This window comes from Phacochoerus africanus, chromosome 5 (genome assembly GCF_016906955.1).
Source record: "Phacochoerus africanus isolate WHEZ1 chromosome 5, ROS_Pafr_v1, whole genome shotgun sequence".
Lineage (NCBI taxonomy): Eukaryota > Metazoa > Chordata > Mammalia > Artiodactyla > Suidae > Phacochoerus > Phacochoerus africanus.
In genome coordinates this window covers 44,205,651-44,227,291 of record NC_062548.1, presented here as the reverse complement: position 1 = coordinate 44,227,291, position 21,641 = coordinate 44,205,651, and the positions used below count along the sequence as shown (strand labels likewise).

The following is a 21,641-nucleotide window of genomic DNA, read 5'->3' as shown; positions in this document are numbered from 1 at the left end:
GAATGGAAAATGAGCAGCTCTGGGGAAAACAATCTAGCAATTCCTCAAATGGTTAAACACTGAGCCAGCAAATGCACTCCTAGGTGTATACCCAAAAGACCTGAAAACATCTGTCCATACACATCTGCACATGAACGTACATAGCAGCATTATTCACAGTAACCAAAAAGTGGAAACAAGCCACATGTCAGCCAATAGAATGAGTAATCAAATTGGAGGATAGCCACACAATGCAGTATTATTGGCTCAGTACTGCTGGCATGCCACAACATACAGTACTGGAGTTCCCGTCGTGGCTCAGCGGTTAATGAATCCGACTAGGAACCCTGAAGTTGCCAGTTTGATCCCTGGCCTTGCTCAGTGGGTTAAGGATCTGGCATTGCCGTGAGCTTGGTGCAGGTCACAGATGTGGCTTGGATCTGGCTTTGCTGTGGCTCTGGCGTAGGCCAGCAGCTACAGCTCCGATTCGACCCCTAGCCTGGGAATCTCCATATGCTGCAGGATCGGCCATAGAAAAGGCAAAAAGATAAAAAACAAAAAACGTGCAGTACTGCTGGCATGCTACTACATGGATAGGCTTTGAAAACACTATGCTAAGTGAAAGAAAGCAGATGCAAAAGACCACATGGTGTATGATTCCGTTTAAACGAAATGTCCAGGAGCTCCCTCGAACCTGCAAATCTATAGAGACAGAAAGTAGATTAACAGTTGCTTAGGGTGGGACGATGGGGGACTTGGGGGTGATGAGTAAAGGTTTCTTTTTGGAGTGATGGAATTGTTCTAACACTGATTGTGGTGATGTTGGCATCGCTGTGAATATACTAAAAACCATTCAGTTGTACAATTTAAGTGAGTGAATTGTATGGTATGTGAATTATACCCAATAAATTGGTTACCAAAAGATACAATCATAAACATTTTGTGTTAACATATTTTTATGAAAATTGCTATATTTTCCAAAACAAAGACATTTAATGAGACTAGCATTGTTTTACATTTTTGCAAATATCCTTAATATAGGCTTAAGAGAAGATTACAGGTTCTCATATGTGCTTCAGCATTCACCTTGATACACATCATCTAACCTTTGGAATATTCCATGGGGACTTCCAGGAATCCCAGACTACACTTTGAGAAGAGTTTCTATACTGTAAAATTCATATTTCCCTCTTTGTAATGAATAAATATCTTGTCGGGCGATCTGTACTCTTGAACTATGTAAATACTAGTTCCTTATCAAACTTTCACCCTTCGGTTTTAGCGTCCATTGTTGATGTTTGCCTATTAACGATGGTCGCCAAATGGTGAGTTTCTGCATCATTCCGTCTGCATTTTTTAGTTGACATTCTGCCCTAAGAAAGAGCTTTCTCTTCTTCCCATTTACTTCTTTGCATCACTATCGATCCCGGATTCTTATTTTATTCTAAGTTACAATCTGCTGTTACTATTCTTTATTTTGAATCTCCAATTGGCCCAGCTTCGGGGTGGGTCATTGGAGGATTTCGAGGAGGTGCGTAAGAAATTTCCTTCGGCTGGCTAAGGAAAGTAACGGGCATTGAATGCATTTAAATAAGGGCTTTCGCTCACTGAGCTGAGTCAAATCCTGGGACAGGTCTGGGGGCTCAATTAAGCCCCCCAGCTCTCTTCTCCAAGCACCGCCCACGACCCCCGGCCAAGCCAAAGGTCCGAGCAACGCTTGGTTCCCAGCCGCCTCTGCCACCCAATCCTGGGCTTGCCCCGCCTCTTTCGCCAGCCCCGGCCCCGCCTCCCGCGATCGATTGGCCGGGACTCCAGCAGGCGCCGCGCAGGGAAGACCCGGAGAAGCGGACGTTACCCGAGGAAGGGGTCCACCGCGGCTTTGCTGCGCATGCTCACTAGGAACCCGCTTTTGCGCTCCGAGAGGCAGGCGCCCCCGCCGAGCGGCGCGCGCTCCCTACGGCCAGCCGGGTGGCGCGCGCGGCACGGGGCTCGCTCCCGAGGGGGCAGGTGGGGGCGGGGCGTGGGCACCCGGGTTGCGGTGGCCGGAGGGGTCTGGGCCGTGAGATCGACTCCGGTGGCTGCAGCGGCCTGAGGCCAAAGGACCCGCCACGGCTCCGTCTCCGGAGAGGGAGGGCCCCGCTGCCGTCGCCGCCCGGCCAGTGCCCGGTGAGGACGGGCCCCAGCGGGTCGGGGAGGGTCTCGGGTCCCTCCGTCTGGTCGGGCCCGGGCCAGGCTTTCCCGGGGGGCCCCCAGGACCACTGATGCTCGGGAGGGGCGGGTGTCCCCGTACTCTGCGTCGCGGCGCTCAGGCCGCTCCTTGTCCTTCATCTGCGATTCGCTGCCTCCTTTCTCCTCGATCTTCCGACCCCACAACCCACCCGACCCCGGGAGTGAGCCCAGACATCCCAAATCAGGGAGCCCCACATTCGCCTGCCTTTCCTGGAACATGTCTGTCCCAACCAGTACTGCCCCCCGGCCTGGCATCCATCCCAGCCCCATCCCATCTTTGCGGCTCTGGAGGTCCCCGTGACCTTGCACTTTTTGCTGTCGTTACACCTTCCACGCCGAATATGTAGATTGCCTGTTGGTGCTTTCAAACTTTTTTGACCCAACCTACTCTAAGAAATATGTTTTACATGCCTGTAGATGCGGATTACTGAAAGAGAAGTTTAAAGGGAGACAGTTACCCGGACCTCACGTGATGCAGCCAGATCTACTCTGCCTGGCTTCTGATTCTATCTTCTATTCCTTTCTATTCTATTCTGGTCTGTTCTTTCCATTCCAAAAGACTATTATCACCGCATTGAACCGATTTCAGGAACAAGTGAGTCTGACCCAGTGTAAAGCGCTTGCTTTAAGTGGCAGTCTTGCACCCCCCCACGCCTTGCCTCCAGAGGATGCTGAGCTCCAGTGACATAATCACGCGTAAACGTCACCAATTCCAAAGAAAGGGCATATTTTTATTATTTTGACATTAATGCTTTCAGGGCCAAAATCATTTCCAGGACTTGGTTTGATTCGGTCTGGTTTATTATTTTGTTCCTCTCCCAAAAGCTCCTGGTCAGACGGGGCAGAGAGAGTATGTGGAGGCTAGACTGTGGAGCATTTATAACAGAGACTGAGACAGGCTTTTTTTTTTTTTTGGCCGCACCCGCAGCGGGTGGATGTTTCTGGGCCAGGGATCAAACCCATACCGCAGCAGTAAGTAAGTCTCAGCAGTGACAATGCCAGATCCTTAACCACTAGGCCACCAGGGAACTCCTGGAGACAACTTTCACCGGAGAGGGAAGCTATTAGAGTTGAGGTTTGGGAAGTCAGAACTGCATAGGGAGCATGGGGGCCAGCCGATGCTGGGCAGGAAGACCGTTAGGGAGGTGGTGTGATCAGGTCTGGAGTGATCAGGGCACGCGTTAGGCCCGATGCAGGAGGGGTAGAAACAGCTAAGATTGTGATCTGGGGGAGTTGGGGGGTTGGGGGCTGGGAGTACCATTAGCTGGAAACGCCTCCTGCCCTCTGCTCTAAGATGCTTTGGCGCAGTGGTTCTCAGGGACGTCCAGCAGTTGGGTTGTCAGCAGTTGATGGGCGCTCCTGGCCTCTGTCAGCAGGCAGGGGCCAGGGTTGCTGCTAAAGCTTCACTCACAGGACAACCCCCCATCCCAAAGAATTAGCTGGTGCAGAATGCCAGCGGTGCAGCGTCCCGCGTTGGAATGGAATTCTTCGTCTGTGGGGGGATCACTGCCACCTTCAGCCTCTCCCGGGAATAACACCTGTCTGTGGCTGGGAGGCTGCACCCAGGTTCCTGAGCCAGTCAGCGCCCACTGCTGACCTTCAGAGCTCCTTGGGGGGAGGGGGGGGGCTGCATTTGGAACCATCAGGACTTTTGCTCCTTCCCTTTCCCTCCCGGCCTTGGACAAATGCTCCTTGTTTTTATGAGACGATTCACAGCGGAGAGAAGGATTTCGCATACATCTCTCACTTGCCACGTTCCCCGTTTCACAGGTGAAATCAGCCTGGAGAAGTGACGGGATTGGCCCCCCGGCCTCCACCCTGCAAGCCAGCCCTAAGGATGGGTGCTGGAGGACGGTGATGGTGGTTCTCACCCTTGTGTGAAGGTAATTCTGTTCATCTGCCATCTGCTGCTGAGCGAGGCTCTGCCCTTCCGAACCTCAGGGCTTGGACTCACTGGTATCCGAGAGGCATCTAACAGTCCGCAGTAGTGTGTGTCTCTTGGGTGTTGGGTTTATCAGAGCGGGCAGTCTGAGTATTGCACTTACGTTGCTCTGTACCTTTGATTTGGGGGGTGGGGGGAGAGCCCAAGACAGTGAGGAACTTTCCAGGGGCACCTCCCTGCTGTGAAAAGACTCTAGACACTCAATAAAACTTCACTGAGCAAAAGCTGAATATAATAAAACAAATACACAAGGGTCCAAGTACCCACCCCAAAACAATGATCTTCCAAAAATTAAAAATAGGAGTTCATGCCGTGGCGCAGTGGAAACGAATCCCGCTAGGAGCCATGAGGTTGCCAGTTCGATCCCTGGCCTCGCTCAGTGGGTTGCGGACCGGTGTTGCCATTGAGCTGTGGTGTGGGTCGCAGACTCGGCTCGGATCCTGTGTTGCTGTGACTCTGGTGTAGAATGGCAGCTGCAGCTCCGATTGGACCCCTAGCCTGGGAACCTCCATATGCCGCAGGTGCCACCCTAAAAAAGACTAAAATAAAATAAAATAAAAATACATTCACACACCCCTAGAATACATATACAAATGCATAGCAAATAGGAGTTCCATAAAATAGTGCTTTTTTTTTTTTCTTTGCCTTGGCTGTGGCAGGTGGAAGTTTCTGAGCCAGGGATCGAACCTGCACTGCATCAGCGACCTGAGCCAAGGCAGCAACCATACCAGGTCCTTAACCAGATGAGCCACAGGGGAACTCCCCAGGAGGTTCGTTTTTATTACATGCAATGCAGACGGGTTATTTCCTACGTAACTTTACAAATCACTGACTGGAATCCCAGGATGATAAAACCAATGACCAGAGAGATGTGAAAATCTGAGGCTTAGACCAAAACAAAGGAAATAAAACTCTTTCATATAGATGGAAATTGAACGCATGTGAAAGCTTTTCCTTAATCGTCAATCAAGGCACCAGTAAGGTCTTACAACTAGTTTGCAAGAGAATCCAAAGAAGATTCTAGATGCCTGTCGGTCTGGAATATTGACATTCCTGTCTATGCTGATTGATGTGGCGAGAAAGAGAAACAGTGTCTACAGACTTGAATTCTTTTTGCCTTGTCCTGTCATCTGCACAGAGTTGTAAAAATAGCTCAAAGACAAAAACACGCTTGAATCATATAACGGGAAAGGCTCTGTTCAAGACAAAGCACAGTTTTTCAATAAGACAAATTTTCCCCATGGTCTCATAACTGCAATGAAATTTATTGTCATCATGAAATAAGGCTTGCCCCATGAGATTTGGCCTGATTATTTGAACAGGTGTGGCAAACATGTCAATTCACCTCACAGCTCTTCCTGAGTTTGCTTTGCTGGAAGTCTCTGTGAGGGATCTCAGATGGGACTTTTAAAAGTCTGGGATTTGTTACCCCAAGGTACTAAAGCCATGCCCAACAAGCTCCCTCCCTCGGATTTCACCTGTACCACTTTAAAATTTGCAATAGGATATGATTTTTAAAGGAGTTCCCTGGTGGCTCAGCAGGTTAAGGACCCAGCATTCTCACGGCTGTGGCTCAGGTTACTGCTGTGGGGTATGTTCGATTACCAGCCCAAGAACCTCCACTGGCCAAAAAAATAAGCATTAAAAACAAATACTTGGGAGTTGCCATTGTCTCAGCGGGATAAGAACCCAGCTAGTATCCATGAGGCTTCGCTCAGTGGGTTAGGGACGCGGTGTTGGCTCCGGCTGCAGTGTAGCTCACAGGTGTGGCCCTCAAAAGCAAAAAAACAACCTCTAGCTTGGGAACCTAGGCTACAGGTGCGGCCATAAAGAGGGAAAAAAGGTGTTTCATATTTTCCCATGGTAAAGAGTTCCTGCACGTTGTAAACAATTTTAAGAAAACACAAGAAATTTCAGGGAAAAAAAATAAATCTTTTCTTACTATTTTTAACACTTTGGGATGTCTCCTCCGAGTTGTTTAAGGTTTTTTTAAGTTACAAGTACATTAAAACAGTCGATACATAACAAATGTGACCAGAGTTGAGATGAGATAGGTGAAGTGAGCTGAGATCTAGCCGCAGTATGTGTCCAAGCGCTGTTTTGATCTTTAAAAAAAAAAAAAAAAAAACCCTTAGCTTAGACGACGTGATGTGCTGGATTTGTTAACTGGATTTTGTTTTCTACCGAATATATGTTGTAAATACAAACACTTGGGAAAAACTCCCAAATTCTCCTTTTGGAAACCTCGGGTTCAGCAAGGACGCGGTTGTGTGCATTTCAAGGAGCAACATCGCCATCCTGTGGCCTTGTTGAGTATTGCTGCTGACCGAGCTGTAGGCTTGGGGTCCTGATGGGGCCTGCATCCCACAAAGCCTTGGTCCTTCCCAGAAGCTCCATCCTGTCTGCAGGTGAGGGCACCCCCCCAGCTTAAGGACGAATTAAAGAGCAAACAAGTTGAACTCATGGGTGGGCCACAGCAACTTAGGTCCTTGTTAAAGGCACTGATACAAGAGTGGGAATAGCTATGCATTTGAGGGCAGGATGGTGACTGATGTACGAGTGTTCCGTCCTCAGCAGTTCAAATCTATTTTCTGTACGGTTCGAACGATATGATATTTGCAACTGACAAAATCTCAGTCCACGCCTCCCCTCTCCTTTGGCGAGGAAGCCAAGCCCAGGAGTGAGACGCCTGTTGTTGACGGTGTAGAAAACGGTTTTTTAGGGAGTTCCTGTTGTGGCTCAGTGGGTTAGGAACCCAGCTAGTATCCGTGAGGATGAGGATTCAATCCCTGGCCTGGCTCAGTGGGTTGAATGACCCGGCGCTGCCACAAGCTGTGGCGTGGGTCATGGATGTGGTTCGGATCTGGCGTTGCTGTGGCCGTGGTGGAGACCGGCGGCTGTAGCTCCGATTCAGCCCCTAACCTGAGAACTTGTATGTGCTGCAGGTGGGGCCCTAAGGAGAAGAAAAGACCCTGCTTTTTATCCAACTGACCCTGGGGACGTGAGTCACACCTATAGGATTTTTTTTTTTTTTTTTGAACTTCAATGAGATATGATTCCACATACCATGCAATTCCCCCACCTAAAATCTCTGTGTTTTTAGTGTAATCACAGAGGTGTTTTTGTGTGTCTTTTTAGGGTCACACCCGTGGCATATGGAGGTTCCTTCCCCAGGCTAGGGGTCTGATCGGAGCTGCAGCCACTGGTCTACACCACAGCCACAGCAACACGGGATCCAAGCCCCGTCTGCAACCCACACCACAGTTCACGGCAACGCTGGATCCTTACCCCACTGAATGAAGCCAGGGATCGAACCTGCATCCTCCTGGACGCCAGTCAGATTCGTTAGCCGCTGAGTCACCATGCGAACTCCATTGTTTGTTTTTTTGTTTGTTTTGTGTTTTATTCACAGAGTTGTGCAACTATGACCACAGCTAATTTTGTAACATTGTCATGACCCCCAAAGCATAGTCCACCCATTAGCATAATCCCCTCCTCCCTCCCCTCCAGCCCCTCACAACTACTGAGCCTGCTGTCTTCAAGATTCCGTCCACATGGTAAAACATATCAGAACTTCATTCTTGGGAGTTCCCTGGTGGCTCAGCAGGTTAAGGACCCAGCACTGTCACTGTTGTGGTACAGGTTGGATCTCTGGCCTTGGAACTTCTACAGATACCACGGGCACATCCAAAAAAAGAAAAAGTAAAAGAATGTCATTCCTTTTAATAGCTGAATGGATAATTTCCATTGCACTGGTAGACCACACACAGGCCAGAGCAGGTGTTTTGGAGGGAAACAGATTCTAGATGCACCCAGCCCGGGCTGATCCTACATAGCGGCCAAGGAGGGGAGTGATGTCTGCACAGTTGTGAGGCTGCTGCCAGAAGGCCTGGCGGAGAAGGAAGGGGTGTGGACTCTTCTTCTCGAAATGTCTAACTGTTGCGGGAAGGAGGGGTTTCCGGGAGGCTTTGTTTTAGGAAGACCTAAGAGGCTCCTGTCCTGAAAACTCTAAATGCAAAGAACCAGAGGAGGAAGCAAGATTTAGAGACGAGAGAAAGCAGGATATAAATGTTGGAGAAAGGGCCGCCCAAGGCGGGGATGCAGCGAGGGAATGGGTTAGAGACACTAAGTTTCCAAATTAGGGAAAAAGTTGTACGCTGTCTTTATCTACTAGAACCCAGGATGCCAGGAGAGCAGAAGCCCTGGCCAGGGCTCTGTGGCTCCATTCAGGTCCCTCCCTGGTGTGTGTGTGTTGGGGGGGGAGCAGCCCCTTGTGCCCCGACCCCCCACCCCAGACTCCTCTTCCTGAGGCCAGGCCCGAGGGCACCTTCCCTGATGGGCCTCTGTCTCCTCCCCTAGGACGGAGCCCTGGACGGCCAGCTTCCTGCCGCGGAGGGGGCACAGAAATCCTTCTGCCGGGGCCTGAGCCTGGCCTGGGCGACAGGCCCTCCATCCCGGAATGCCCCTGCCCGAGCCCAGCGAGCAGGAGGGCGAGAGCGTGAAGGCCGGCCAGGAGCCCTGCCCTGAGTCCCCTGAGCCGGGCACAGATGTGGTCCCTGCAGCGCCCACGAAGCCCAAGTTCTCCAAACTCATCCTGCTGGTGGCCTCTGACAGTGGGGATGGAGAGGACTGCGTCATGTCGCTGGAAATGTCTGACCCCGACGCCCTGGCCGGGAACCCCCAGATCCTGCCGGCAGAGGAACAAGGCGAGGCGGTCCAGCCAAGCCCCCAGGCCCCTGAGCAGAACCACAGCAAGCCAGACCCAGGTCAGTTCCGGGCCTGCTGCCCCCGCCTGGCCCCCGCTGTGGCCCTGTGTGCTCAGACTTGGGCCCTGGGCACCCCCTTCCCTGCAGGGTGACCTTGCCCCCCTTCCCTGCTCTGGGGGACCCTCCTTGACCCTGGCCCAGGTTGGCATGAGGATGCGGGACGTCATCCCTCTGTTCCCACCTCGGCCTTGGCCTTGGCCTTCCGCCCTGCTGACCCCGCCTTTCCCTTGCCTGCAGCAACGCCCAAGCCCCTGGAGTTCCTGAGGACCCCTTTCGGGGGCCGCCTGCTGGTGCTGGAGTCCTTTCTGTACAAGCAGGAGAAAGCCGTGGGGGACAAGGTGTACTGGAAATGCCGCGAGCACTCGGAGCTGGGCTGCCGGGGCCGGGCCATCACCCGCGGCCCAAGGGCCACCGTCATGCGGGACCACTGCCACCCGCCCGACAAGGAGGGCCTGGAGGCCCGGCGCCAGAGACAGAAGAAGCTGCCCAGCCCGGCCCTGCAGGAAGACCCCCAGGTGGAGGAGCCAAGGGAGGGGGTGGGCCCGGGGCTGGACGCCAAGGAGCCGGAGCCCACCCCGGGGCCTCCACTCAGCAAGCCGGCCCCCGAGGAGGATGAGGGGCTCCGGGCCCTGTCCCTGCTGCGCCTGCCTCCCAAGAAACGCCCGACGCTGGGCGCTGGTGAGTGGCAGGTGGGCCCCACAGCCCTTTCCTCTGCCCAAAGAAAAATGTGGCCTCACGTGGCTTTTTTTTTTTTTTCAGTCTTTTTTTAGGGCTGCACCTGCAGCATATAGAGGTTCCCAGGCTAGGGGTCGAATCAGAGCTGCAGCTGCTGGTCTACACCACAGCCACAGCAACGCGGGATCCGAGCCGCATCTACAACCTACACCACATCTCACAGAAACGCTGGATCCTTAACCCACTGAGCAAGGCTGGGGATCGAACCCCCCTCCTCATGGTTCCTAGTCGGATTCGCTTCCACTGAGCCATGCCAGGAACTCCCCCCACGTGGCTTTTTAATGTGCTCAAAGTCAAAGCTACTTTAAAAACTATAAATGTGTCCCCGTAACCATTAAGCCCGTGGGTTAGAACGAGGGCTCCTGAGCCGGGCAGCCCAGGTCCTTCTGGAACTTTCTGAGGCAGAAACCTGAGTTTTACGGGCCCATGTGATTCTGGTAACCCTGGAACTTTGGGAAGGTCTGCCTAGAGGGAGACGAGCTTTGTGCCCCAGGTTCAAGCTCCAGCCCCACCTGGCGTAACTGCGCAGCCTCAGAACATTCACTGAGGTTCTGCCGTTCTGGGAGGTTGCCGTCGGGGAGACCTGACACAGACCTGAGGGAACTGCAGCTGTGGTCCAGCGTGTGTTGTCACCGAATAAATGGTAGACAGAGTGTTTGCAGCGGGGTTTTGTTTTGTTTTGTTTTTTGGGGTGGGTTTTTTTTTTTTTTTGGTTTTTAGGGCCACACCTGCAGCACATGGGAGTACCCAAGCTAGGGGTCGAATCAGAGCCACAGCAGCTGACCTATGCCACAGCCACACCAGATCCAAGCCAGAGCCATGTCTGTGACCTATGCAGCAGTTCATGGCAACGCTGGATCCTTAACCCTCTGAGCAAGGCCAGGGATCGAATTCGCATCCTCATGGATCCTAGTCGGATTCTTAACCTGCTGAGCCACAAGGGGAACCACTGCAGTGGTTTTTATTCTGTTTTATTTGTATCTTTGTGCTTGCCTTTTTGCTTTTGCAGAGGTTTTGATTGCCCCTAACTGGGAGATGGGCTTGATCCCAAAGGCTAGCTGCTTCCTGACCTGGAGAGGATTCAAGGGCTTTGGGTGTAAGGGAGCTGGGGCGGCGGCAGGAAGCGAGAGACTTGCCTTTCACTGTGTGTCTTTTGGCTCCACTTCATTTTCTGGTGCGTGCATGTGTTATTCAAAAATTAGATAACATTTTCAAACCAACCCTATGAAAAATTATGGCCAGGAGTGACTGAGCACACAGGCTGTGAGCCCTTCCCGGTGGGTGACCTTGGACGTGGTGCTTCACCAGTGAAAGAGCTGTGGCCTCCTCGCCAGCCGCCAGGAGAGGGACCGCACCTTCTCCCTGGGTCACGGGGTGGGCAGGCGGCGGGGATGCACCAGCCCTGCACACGCCTGGCTCGGGAGGGAGCCGCGGCTGCACCTCCCCAGCCCCCTCCCCGCTTCCTCCTCCAGGAGGGCCCCCGCCGCTGGAATTCCTGCGGACCTGCTACGGCGGCAGCTTCCTGGTGCACCAGTCCTTCCTCTACAAGCGCGAGAAGGCCGTGGGGGACAAGGTGTACTGGACGTGCCGGGACCATGCGCTGCACGGCTGCCGCAGCCGGGCCATCACCCAGGGCCAGCGGGTGACCGTGATGCGCGGCCACTGCCACCCGCCCGACGTGGAGGGCCTGGAGGCCCGGCGGCAGCAGGAGAAGGCCATAGAGTCGCTGCAGGCCAGGCCGGGCGGCCCCGGGGGCACAGGGGACAAGCTGCTGCAGGGCGTGGACAGCCTGTTCTACCGCAGGGGGGCCGGCACCCTGACCCTCACTAGGCCCCGGCCCAGAAAGCGCTTGAAGGTCAAAGACGAGGGCCTCCCGGACCAGCCCCAAGCCCTGCAAGGATCCCCCGCCGAGGACCAGGATGAGGATCCGGGTGAGCGCGCCACAGCCTCTGGCCCAGTGCGGGCGCCCTCCGGACTTGCTCCCCAAGGTCCCAGGAGGCGGGAGGGGCGACGCCAGGCCTGGGCCGGCCCCAGGCCCTGCTCCCACTCAGGCCTGCGTTTCTCCCCAGGAGGCCCCGAGTTCCTGAGGACGCCCCTGGGGGGCAGCTTCCTGGTGTACGAGTCCTTCCTCTACCGGCGGGAGAAGGCAGCTGGGGACAAGGTGTACTGGACGTGCCGGGACCAGGCGCGCATGGGCTGCCGCAGCCGGGCCATCACCCAGGGCCGCCGGGTGACTGTGATGCGTGGCCACTGCCACCCGCCTGACCTGGGAGGCCTGGAGGCCCTGAGACAGCGGGAGAAATGCCCCGGCTCGGCTCAGCGGGAGAGCTCAGGTAGGTGGGATGGGGGAGCGGCCTGGGGGGGGGGCATCCTCCCCGTCCTTACTGGGAACCCTTTGGAAGGGGTTAGAGCCCCCTCTTCTCCCCCCCAACCCCCTCCTGGCTGGGGTAGCTGCTTTATTTGCTGACCTGGTTTTCTGTGAGCTCCCGGCTTCCCTTCCTCACCCACAAGCAGCCTCCTGGCCCTGCCCCCACCCCCTGGGGGTCCACTGGGCTGGACCCCCACCTCTGGGCCTCTTTCTCTCATCTGGTTTGCACCCTTGGCTTTGAAAGTCCACCCTCCGGAGGTCATGCCATGGAGACGGTGGCTCCAAAGCCTGGGTGGAGGTATGGCTGTTTGTGGCTCCAGGTTACCCGTTCTCTCACGTGGTTGTCTGGTCTCTGCTTGAGGGACCGCTTTCCGGGGACTGACCCCGCGCGTGCAGGGGTGTCTTTGCTCGAAGGTGCAGGGTTGTGCCCCTGGGGGACACACCTGGGGTACGTGGCTCTGCTGGGAACGCTTGGGGCCTTTTCAGGCCGGAAACTCGTGTTCTTCGCTCCTGGAAATTTTCTCTTGTTCTTTGATGATTTTCCAGGCCCCGTTTTTTTGTTTTCTCCCGTGGGTCAGAGGTCCCTCGTCCCAGGAGGCCTGTCTGACGTGTCCTCCGTTTTGCCTGCCCGCCCTTCACCTTAATTTTAACTTCTGCTCTGATGTTTACAGTCCTCTGCCTTCCATCCTCCCAGGAGCATGGCCCCCACACCTGGCCTCTGGCAGAGGCCCTGCCTTCTCTGTGGGCTTCTTTGGTCTCCACCTTTCAGGGTGAAGCTTCGATCTTTGGTGTTTTTGGTAAACAGGGGCAATTTTCCAGCCAGGCACATGCCACTTGGTTTTCTGCGGGTGACACAGTTGTATGACAGAGCAGGAGAAGGGGGGAGGGTTGCGGTGTGCGTTTTGAATTGCTGCGCGTGGTCTCCCCCGAGATCGCAGATGTAAGAATCTTGGCTTTTTGACCATGTAAGAGGGGGAGCATCTTTGATCGCTTGTCTGGTGGTCCTTGGCCGCCTGCCAGCTGTAAGGGGAGAAGGACACGCTCTGTATGTGATGCTGACCCAGCTTGCCCCACGAACCTCCCGTCGCAGGGGGAGCTCCTTAGCTTGGCTGCCGGCCTCCAGAGACTTGGGTGTGGAAACAGAGAGGGAAGAGTCATGTTCCAGATGCTGACGTCCCCCCCACACACACCCCCAAACTCTTCCTCCGCCAGGCGGCCACTTGTGTCCTGGCTCTGTTTGGGGCCTTCCCTGGACCCTCTGGAGGGACCTCGGGCCTCCCTGGCCTTGCCCGCTGGACGCTGCTCGCTCCCAGGAGCTCCCCTTCCAGGCTGGGCGAGCTCTTGTTGTACCCGGCCTGTGACCATGCCCCCCCGTCTTCCCAGCCTCTAGCCTCGGTCAGAATCTCTGCCCTCTCCTCTCTGAATCCCCAGCTCCGTGCCCTGTGCCTCCGTGGACTCTTTCGTCGGGTGCGGGGGGAGCAGAAACATGCCCCACTGACACGTACCGCCACGCGACATGCTCCTTCTCCCCGACGTTCTCACCCCCCACGGCTCCCGCGCTGCCAGACCCCCACCCCCACCCCAGTCTGCCTCCATCCACCCTGCGTGGTCCCTGCGTCCGGGCGGAAAGGCACCGCTACCTCCCGGGTCCCCGCTCTCAACACTTCAGGGCCGCAGCCCAGGCCCCGCCCCCTGGCCGCCCTCGGGTCAAAGCCCCGCCCAGCCCCGCTCTCCGGGGGGGGGGGCAGAGACCCGCCCCCAGCCCCAGCGCCTGCGCACAGGGGTGGCACGCAGCCCCCGCTCTCCCTCCAGGTGGCCGGTCGGTTCCCTCCTCCGACTTAGCAGGGACACGGCGCTCTGGAAAGGGGCCCCCGGGAGCTCAGCCTAGGCGGGGTTTGGTGGGGGCGCTGTGTCCCGGCTGCGAGGAGGTGGGTGTAGCGTGGGTGGGGTCTTGGCTGCTCTTGGCTCTGAGAACAGCCCCCCCCCGTGCCCCTCCCCGCCCCGTCCCTCCTCGCTGGCTCCCCTCCCCCATTTGTCCCCAGGAGGCCCCGAGTTCCTGAAGACGCCCCTGGGGGGCAGCTTCCTGGTGTACGAGTCCTTCCTCTACCGGCGGGAGAAGGCAGCTGGGGACAAGGTGTACTGGACGTGCCGGGACCAGGCGCGCATGGGCTGCCGCAGCCGGGCCATCACCCAGGGCCAGCGGGTCATGGTGATGCGCAGACACTGCCACCCGCCCGACCTGGCGGGTCTGGAGGCCCTGAGGCAGCGGGAGCAGCTCCCCTGCCCGGCTCAGAGGGACGGCTCAGGTGCGTGGAGTTTGGGGAGGACAGGCACCGGGCGGTTCTCCCTGCTGATCCAGCAGCCCTTGGGGACGGCTCCAGAACAGACTGGAGGCTGCCTGCTGGGACAGCCTGTCTGCAGCCCATGTCCAGTGGGGCCCAGCCATGAATATGGGTCTGTTCCCCCTGGGCTGTGAGCCCCCTGAGGGCAGAAGCCACCTCTGGCCTCCCCGCTCACGGTGCTGGTTCTAGTCTGGGAAGGGCTGTTGGTGGGAGAGACCCAACCAGACGCCTAGAGCAGAGGGGGCTGGGGGCTGCAGTGGCACATTTGGCAGCGCCGGTAGTGCCTGGCACCTGTTCATGGGGCATTGCACCTGCACCTGGGGAGTCCTCTGTCACCTCTCTCTCCCCACCCTGCCCCTCTCTCTCCATGCTGCCCCAACTTCAACCCTGACATTTCATGATGCGTCAGTTCAGATTCTTAAACGTTTCAAAAGGGAGAATTTGGAGTTCTTTCAGTGGTTGACAAAACTGACTAGGATCCATGAGGATGAGGGTTCAATCCCTGGCCTCGCTCAGTGGGTTAAGTATCCAGCATTGCCGTGAGCTGTGGTATAGGTCGCAGACGCGGCTCAGATCTGATGTAGGCTGGCAGCTGTAGTTCTGAGTTGACCTCCAGCCTGGGAACCTCCAGATGCCACAGGTGCGGCCCTAAAAAGAAAAAAAAAAAAAAGATTGGTTGCCATCTGGCTGAGGAGCAGGGAACAGGGGCTGCAGAGCCCTCAGAAAGACAGCCAGCCTGCACTCCAGGGTGTCAGGGCCTTGGTGGCTGAGCTTCATTCCCCAGGGTCCTGTGGCTCAGGCTGGGGTGGAGGGCAGTGACCAGAGTGGGACATGGGGTGGGGTAGGGGGGTCAGTCTGCAGTTTCCTGGCTGGGGCTGGCTGGTGGGGCAAAGGGAACAGTTCCCATCCCTTGCACCCACTCTGTCCCCTGCTCAGGCCTGGCCCAGGCCCCCGACTCACGTGTCCTGTTCTTTCCAGAACCCCTGCAGCCCCTGGAGTTCCTGCGCACTTCCCTCGGGGGCAGGTTCCTGGTGTACGAGTCCTTCCTTTATAGGAAGGAGAAGGCGGCCGGGGATAAGATCTACTGGATGTGCCGGGACCAGGCGCGCATGGGCTGCCGCAGCCGGGCCATCACCCAGGGCCAGCAGATGACCGTGATGCGTGGCCACTGCCATTCGCCCGACCTGGCGGGCCTGGAGGCCCTGAGGCAGCGGGAGCGGCTCCCCAGCCCACCCCAGCAGGAGGACTCAGGTACAGACAGGGGCAGGGGTGGAGGGGGGGACATGAGAGCTGTGGGTGTCCTGGTGTCTACTGGCCCAAGGTTCAGACACCATAGGGGAGCTTTGTTCCCTGGCTCTTCTGCCTTTTTCTCTCTCCTAGCTCCTTCTCTCTCTCTGAGTCTTCTGTCCCTTCTCTCTACTACCTTCTTCTCCTGAACCCAAAACACACCTAAATCTGTCCCACCCTTAAAAATATCTCTCATTCTAACTGCCACCTTCTCTCCTCTCTTTTATACTAAGAGGTCTTAACTCTTAGGTAGTATTTTGTTAGGATGCATCTTTTTTTTTTTTTGTCTTTTTGCCGTTTCTTGGGCCGCTCTCACGGCACGTGGAGGTTCCCGGCCTAGGGGTCTAATCGGAGCTGCAGCTGCCGGCCTATGCCAGAGCCACAGCAACTCGAGATCCAAGCCGCATCTGTGACCTACACCACAGCTCACGACACCACCAGATCCCCAACCCACTGAGCGAGGCCAGGGATTGAGCCCACGCAACCTCATGGTTCCTAGTTGGATTCGTTAACCACTGCGCCACGATGGGAACTCCTAGGATGTATCTTTTAGTTAGCATCCTTAGTTAGGATGGTAATATCTTTTGAAATATCCCATGAAAAAAATATATGGAATTCCTTTTGGGGCTCAGTGGATTAAGAACCTGACATAGTGGAGTTCCCCTCCTGGCTCAATGGTTAATGAACCCGACTAATATCCATGAGGACTCGGGTTCGATCCCTGGCGTCGCTCAGTAGGTTAAACATCCAGCATTGCCATGAGCTGTGATGCAGGTGGCAGACGCAGCTCAGATCCCAGGTTGCTGTGGCTGTGGTGCAGCCCAGCAGCTACAGCTCTGGTTTGCCCCATCCCGTGGCCTGGGAACCTCCAAATGCTGTCGTGCAGGTGCGGCCCTAAACAGACCAAAAAAACCACCAAAAACCCGACCTAGTGTTCATGAGGATTCAGGTTCAATCCCTGGCCTCAGTCACTGGGTTGGGTTAAGGATTTGGCATTGCTGTGGCTGTGGCATAGGCCAGCAGCTACAGCTCCAATTCGACCCCAAGCCCGGGAACTTCCATATGCCGCGGGTGCGGCTGTAAAAAGAAAAAAGATACGTATAGAGAGAGAAAGAGAAACCCCTAGAAGAATGTGGTAGCGTGTGTGTGCGTGCACGCGTATGCACACACATAAAGTTTTGCAAATAACTAACTGTTGAATTGAAAAGGGGTTCCCTTCAGATAAACAGAATGTAAAACCCGTCTTTAGAAGGTGTTACGTGCCTCACGTTAGTTCCTGTAAATGTTAAGGGCCATGTCTTATAAAACACAGAAATGCATCCAACTTGTATAAAACAAGTCAAAGAAACTTGATTGCTTTTTTTTTTTTTCTTTTTCTTTTTTTGGCCCTGCCTATGGCATGTGGAACTTCCCGGGCCGGGGATCAAACCTGCTGCAGTGACGATGCCAAATCCTTAACCCATTGTGCCACAGAAATTTCTGCTTTCAAAAGTTGGGCGGGGGAGGGGGGGTTCCCCTAGTGGCCTAGCAGTGACGGACTCAGCGTTGTTCCTGCTATGGCCCAGGAACTTCTGCATGCAGCAGGCATGCCCCCCCCCCAAATGTTTTTTTCAGGAGGAAGCCACTGTTGGGCTTAATCCGGGAGGATACGCCGTGGCTTGCCTTTGGCAGGGTGAAGGGCATGTCGTCTTTGGGATCTAGTTGCCTCCCAGTCTTTTTGGTGACAAGGCGGAGGCTGGCTCTGGATCTCCAGGAGTGTACTCACCAGGTGCAGGTAGCTCTGGGCATCCCAAAACCAGAATTCCCAGGGACGCCCCAGGCAGAGTCCTCGTGCCTGGTCTCCGTCATCCCCAAGGCCTTGAAGTTGTCGCCACAAGGAGGGTGCCTTTGCCTTTGCAGCCTCCACAAGAAAGGAATGATTAACCCATGTTCGTAATTTTTTTGTTCTCAGAAAAGATACAACTTCTGCCTGAAGCTCAGCTGTGCTTTGAGACTTGTTCTCCTGAAAACCAAGAGAGTTACAGGTAATTATCTTCGTTGCCTAATACAACAGCACACATGACGCCAAAACGTAGTGACTGAGGAGTTCCTATCGTGGCTCAGTGGCTAATGAACCCGGCTAGTATCCACGAGGATGAGGGTTCGATTCCGGGCCTTGCTCAGTGGGTTAAGGATCTGGTGTGGCTGTGGCTATGGCTGCGGCTGGCACAGGCCGGCAGCTGCCGCTCCCATTCCACCCTTACCCTGGGAGCCTCCATATGTCGCGGGTGTGGCTCTAAAAAAAACAAAAACAAAAGCAAAACACGTAGTGACTGAAAGCAGGAAATATTCACTGTCTCTCACTTTTGTCTGTGGGTCAAGATTTCGCGAGTGGCTGGGCCATGTGCTCCTGGCTCAGGGTTGGTCCTGAGGCTGCGGGAAAGATGGGGGTCCAGCCCTCTGACACGGGAGCGGGACTGGAGGAGGCGCTTCCAAGATGGGCCATTCGCTCCCACGGCTGTGGGCTGGACGCCTCCGTCCTCCCCGTGTAGACCCTCCCTCGGGGCTGTGGGGTGTCCTCAAACACCAGAGCTATTGTTCCCCAAAACAGTGTTCCAAGGGAGCGCAGAGCAAGGGGGCCCCCACCCCCGGCAGAGTTCATACTCTACTCAGGCACATGTGGGACATGCCCTAGGACCCCATCTGGGCCATAAAAGAAGACCCCACGACCTTGAAAGGGCTGAAATCACGCACAGCGCCTTGTCTGACCACAGCGGAACGAGATGAGACGTCAGTAACGGGAAGACATTTGAGACACTCACAAATGCATGGATGTTAGACGGCACGCTTCCAGATAGTCCCCACGTCTCAGAGAAGTCGTGAGGGTAATTAGAGAACACCTCGAGGAGTTCCTGTCGTGGCGCAGTGGTTCATGAATCCGACTAGGAACCACGAGGTTGCGGGTTCCAGCCCTGGCCTCGCTCAGCGGGTTAAGGATCCGGCGTTGCCGTGAGCTGTGGTGCAGGTCGGAGACACGGCTGGGATCTGGCATGGCTGTGGCTGTGGCGTAGGCTAGGGGCTACGCAGGAGCAGCCCAAGAAATGGCAAAAAAAAAAAAAAAGAGACGAAAATACTTGGAAATGAACGTAGCGGAGATACAGCCTACCAGTGCTGGTGGGACGCAGCAGAGCCGGGCTTAGAGGGAAACTTACAGCTGTGAAGACTTACCTTTAAAAAGAAGAAAGCGGGAGTTCCCATCGTGGTGCAGCAGAAACGAATCCAACTAGGAACCATGAGGTTGTGGGTTCGATCCCTGGCCTCACTCAGTGGGTTAAGGATCCAGCGTTGCCGTGAGCTGTGGTGTAGGTCAGCTCGGATCCTGCATTGCTGTGGCTCTGACATAGGCTGGCAGCTGTAACCCTGATTAGACCCCTCGCAGAGTTCCTTGTGGTGCAGTGGGTTAAGCATCTAACTGCACGGAGTTCCCATTGTGGCTCAGTGGGTTAAGAACCTGATTAGTAACCATGAAATGATGGTTCAATCCCTGGCCTTGCTCAGTGGGTCAAGGGCCCAGCGTTGTGACAAGCTGTTGTGGCTGTGACTGTGGTGTAGGCTGGCAGCTGCAGCACCAATTCAATCCCTAGCCTGGGAACTTCCATATGTCGTGGTTGCATCCTTAAAAAAGATAAAAAAGAAAAAAAAAGTGACCTTTTTTTTTTTTTTGACCTGCCACACACTCAGCATGTGGAAGTACCTGGTCCAGGGATCGAATCCAGGTCATAGCAACAATGAAAACATCACATCCTTAACCTACTTCACCACAAGGGAGCTCCAAGAAAGCCACAGTGACCTTTAGGGTCGGTGTCATCCCTGCCACTCATTCTTTTACTTTATCCAGTAGAAGCCAGTCAACCACGTCCAGCCCATTTGCAGTGAGGAATATTAAAAAATTTGCTAACATTTTTTTTTTTGTCTTTTTAGGGCTGTCACTGAGACATATGGAGGTTCCCAGGCTAGGGGTCAAATCAGAACTGCATCAGCCCGCCTACACCACAGCTCACGGCAACGCTGGATCCTTAAGCCACTGAGCACAGCCAGGGATCGAACCTGCGTCCTCATGGATGCTGGTCAGATTTGTTTCCACTGAGCCATGAGGGGAACTCCAGAATTTGCTAACATTTTGCTAACCTATCAGAGAAGAACTTTGTGTGTTTCTTTCTTTCTTTTTTTTTTTGACCCCGCTGGTACCATGTGGAAGTTCCTGGGCCAGGGATCAAACCCAAGCCACAGCAGTGACAACACTGACTCCTTAACCGCTAGGCCACCAGGGAACTCCAGCTTTGTGTTTCCCGGCGACTTCAGGGCTGGAGGTGGGGCTGCTCAGGTGTCTTTGGCGTTTCCTCCCAAGATGGGCCGGCGCAGAGAGCCAGGGGTTGTGAGGTGATATGTTACGGAGCAGACTTACTGATAATGGAACCGATGTGACGTGTGTGCGTGTGTGTGCGTGTGTGTGTGTGTGTCTCCTGGTTGATGGTGATTTTTGGGGAGAAGGATCACAGGAATCCTTAACTTTATTATCTGCTTTGGCCCGGTGTGGATTTGCCTAACGACTGTCTGTTTCTTGGTGATCAGGAAGGTGGAAGACACCCGACTGGACAGCCAGGCCCAGTGAGGCCAGTGCCCTCACCGACGCAGCAGAGGGGAAGCTCTTGTGTCGCCAGCGTCAAGAATGCGCCAGGTCCACGCGGGACCCCGGCACATCCCACCCAGTTAGATTTTGCTTGACCACAGCTCTCACTCTTCCAAAGCATCCATGGCACTTCCGCAGAGGTCTCCCAAGAGGGACACTTTGATGGTGTCTCTGCGCAGCTGGCAAAGAAGAGCCCTGGGAGCTGGTGGCCCCCAGCTGTTCGTTGCGGGGGGAGGGGGGGGCGCCACAGCCAAGGCCGCAACCTTGGGAAGGTCTGAGGAGGCTCAGAGGCACCTCCCCGTCTCTGTCACTCTAGCCACAAGCACCCATCCGCTTTCAGCGCCTGCCCACGGCTTGGCCAAGGACTTTCCTGTTGGGTGTGGTCCTGCTTCTGCTCTTTGGAGCGGCTGGTCTTGGCGGAGGCCACCTGAAGACAGAGGCGGGCAGGTTTGGGGAAGTTCCCGCCTCTTCAGGCCCAGCTGCCCTTCGCGGTGCTGGGCAGGGGCCAAGCGAGCCTTCCGGTCCTCGGCCACCTGCTGCTGGGGTGTGGCCGTCCCAAAGAGCCCAAACCAGAGTTCTGGCCACACCCTCTGTCGGGGTTTCCTTTGCTGCTTTCCAGAGTAAATGAGACCCAGTGTCCACGATGCCCAGCACTGGTGTGGTTCCTGGCTGAGCCTGGGTCACCCACGATCGCCTGAGGCAGGAGGAGAGGCGGATGCAGGTGGCCACGGGGGCGCATTCCCCTCTGTCTGCTGGGACGGTGGGGAGCAGCGGGCTGGTGTCCTCGCACCCCAGAGGCTGCTGCTTGCTAATGAGGGTTCCGTGCCCCCGCCCCGTAATGGCAGAGGGGGCACAGGGCGCAGGCTCTATCCCCTGCCGTGCTGACCACACAGTCTGCCCTCTGGCAATGGGACAGTGACAGCTCAGCGCCCCCTCCACAGTCACTCTGCCTTTGCATTTCCCGCAATAAACCCTATTTCCTATCTCAGCGTGTAGAGCTGTGTGTCCACACACCCTTTGCAGCAGCATGTGGCCACCACAAAGCCACACGCTCCATGCGTCTCAGAGCCACGTGGGTGGACGTGATGGAGTTTGGTTGGGCAAGGGGAGACCTCCACACCCGGGGCAGTGCCTGGTCACCTGGCCCAGGTGTCAGCTGGACTGAGAGCGGATGGGAGTCCACCAGGGACAGTGCAGCTTCTGCTGGCCATTCCCCAGTCCTCTCGTAGCTGAAAGAGAGGCCTTGCTTCTCTGCTGACTCATCCCAAGTCCTCCCTGACTTGCTTCCGGAAGCTGCGGCGCACATAATGTGGAACCGGCACCG

At 55.5% G+C, this 21,641-nt stretch overlaps 1 protein-coding gene across 2 annotated transcripts; it reads left to right on the top strand.

The window, feature by feature from the left end:
• Positions 1 to 1,972: 1,972 nt before the first annotated feature.
• Positions 1,973 to 21,305, top strand: FLYWCH1 (FLYWCH-type zinc finger 1). 2 transcript variants are annotated; one of them, XM_047780791.1, is made up of 10 exons: positions 1,973 to 2,145; positions 3,979 to 4,091; positions 8,510 to 8,916; positions 9,154 to 9,594; positions 11,124 to 11,582; positions 11,721 to 11,984; positions 14,062 to 14,325; positions 15,340 to 15,612; positions 17,600 to 17,672; positions 20,260 to 21,305. In XM_047780791.1, the coding sequence occupies exons 3-10, from the start codon at positions 8,610 to 8,612 to the stop codon at positions 20,297 to 20,299; spliced, it is 2,121 nt and encodes a 706-aa protein (XP_047636747.1). In that variant the 5' UTR covers positions 1,973 to 2,145; positions 3,979 to 4,091; positions 8,510 to 8,609; the 3' UTR covers positions 20,300 to 21,305. The 2 variants fall into 2 exon arrangements, with proteins under 2 accessions (XP_047636747.1, XP_047636748.1); XM_047780792.1 differs by lacking the exon at positions 1,973 to 2,145 and adding an exon at positions 2,613 to 2,803.
• The last annotated feature ends 336 nt before the right edge of the window (positions 21,306 to 21,641 follow it).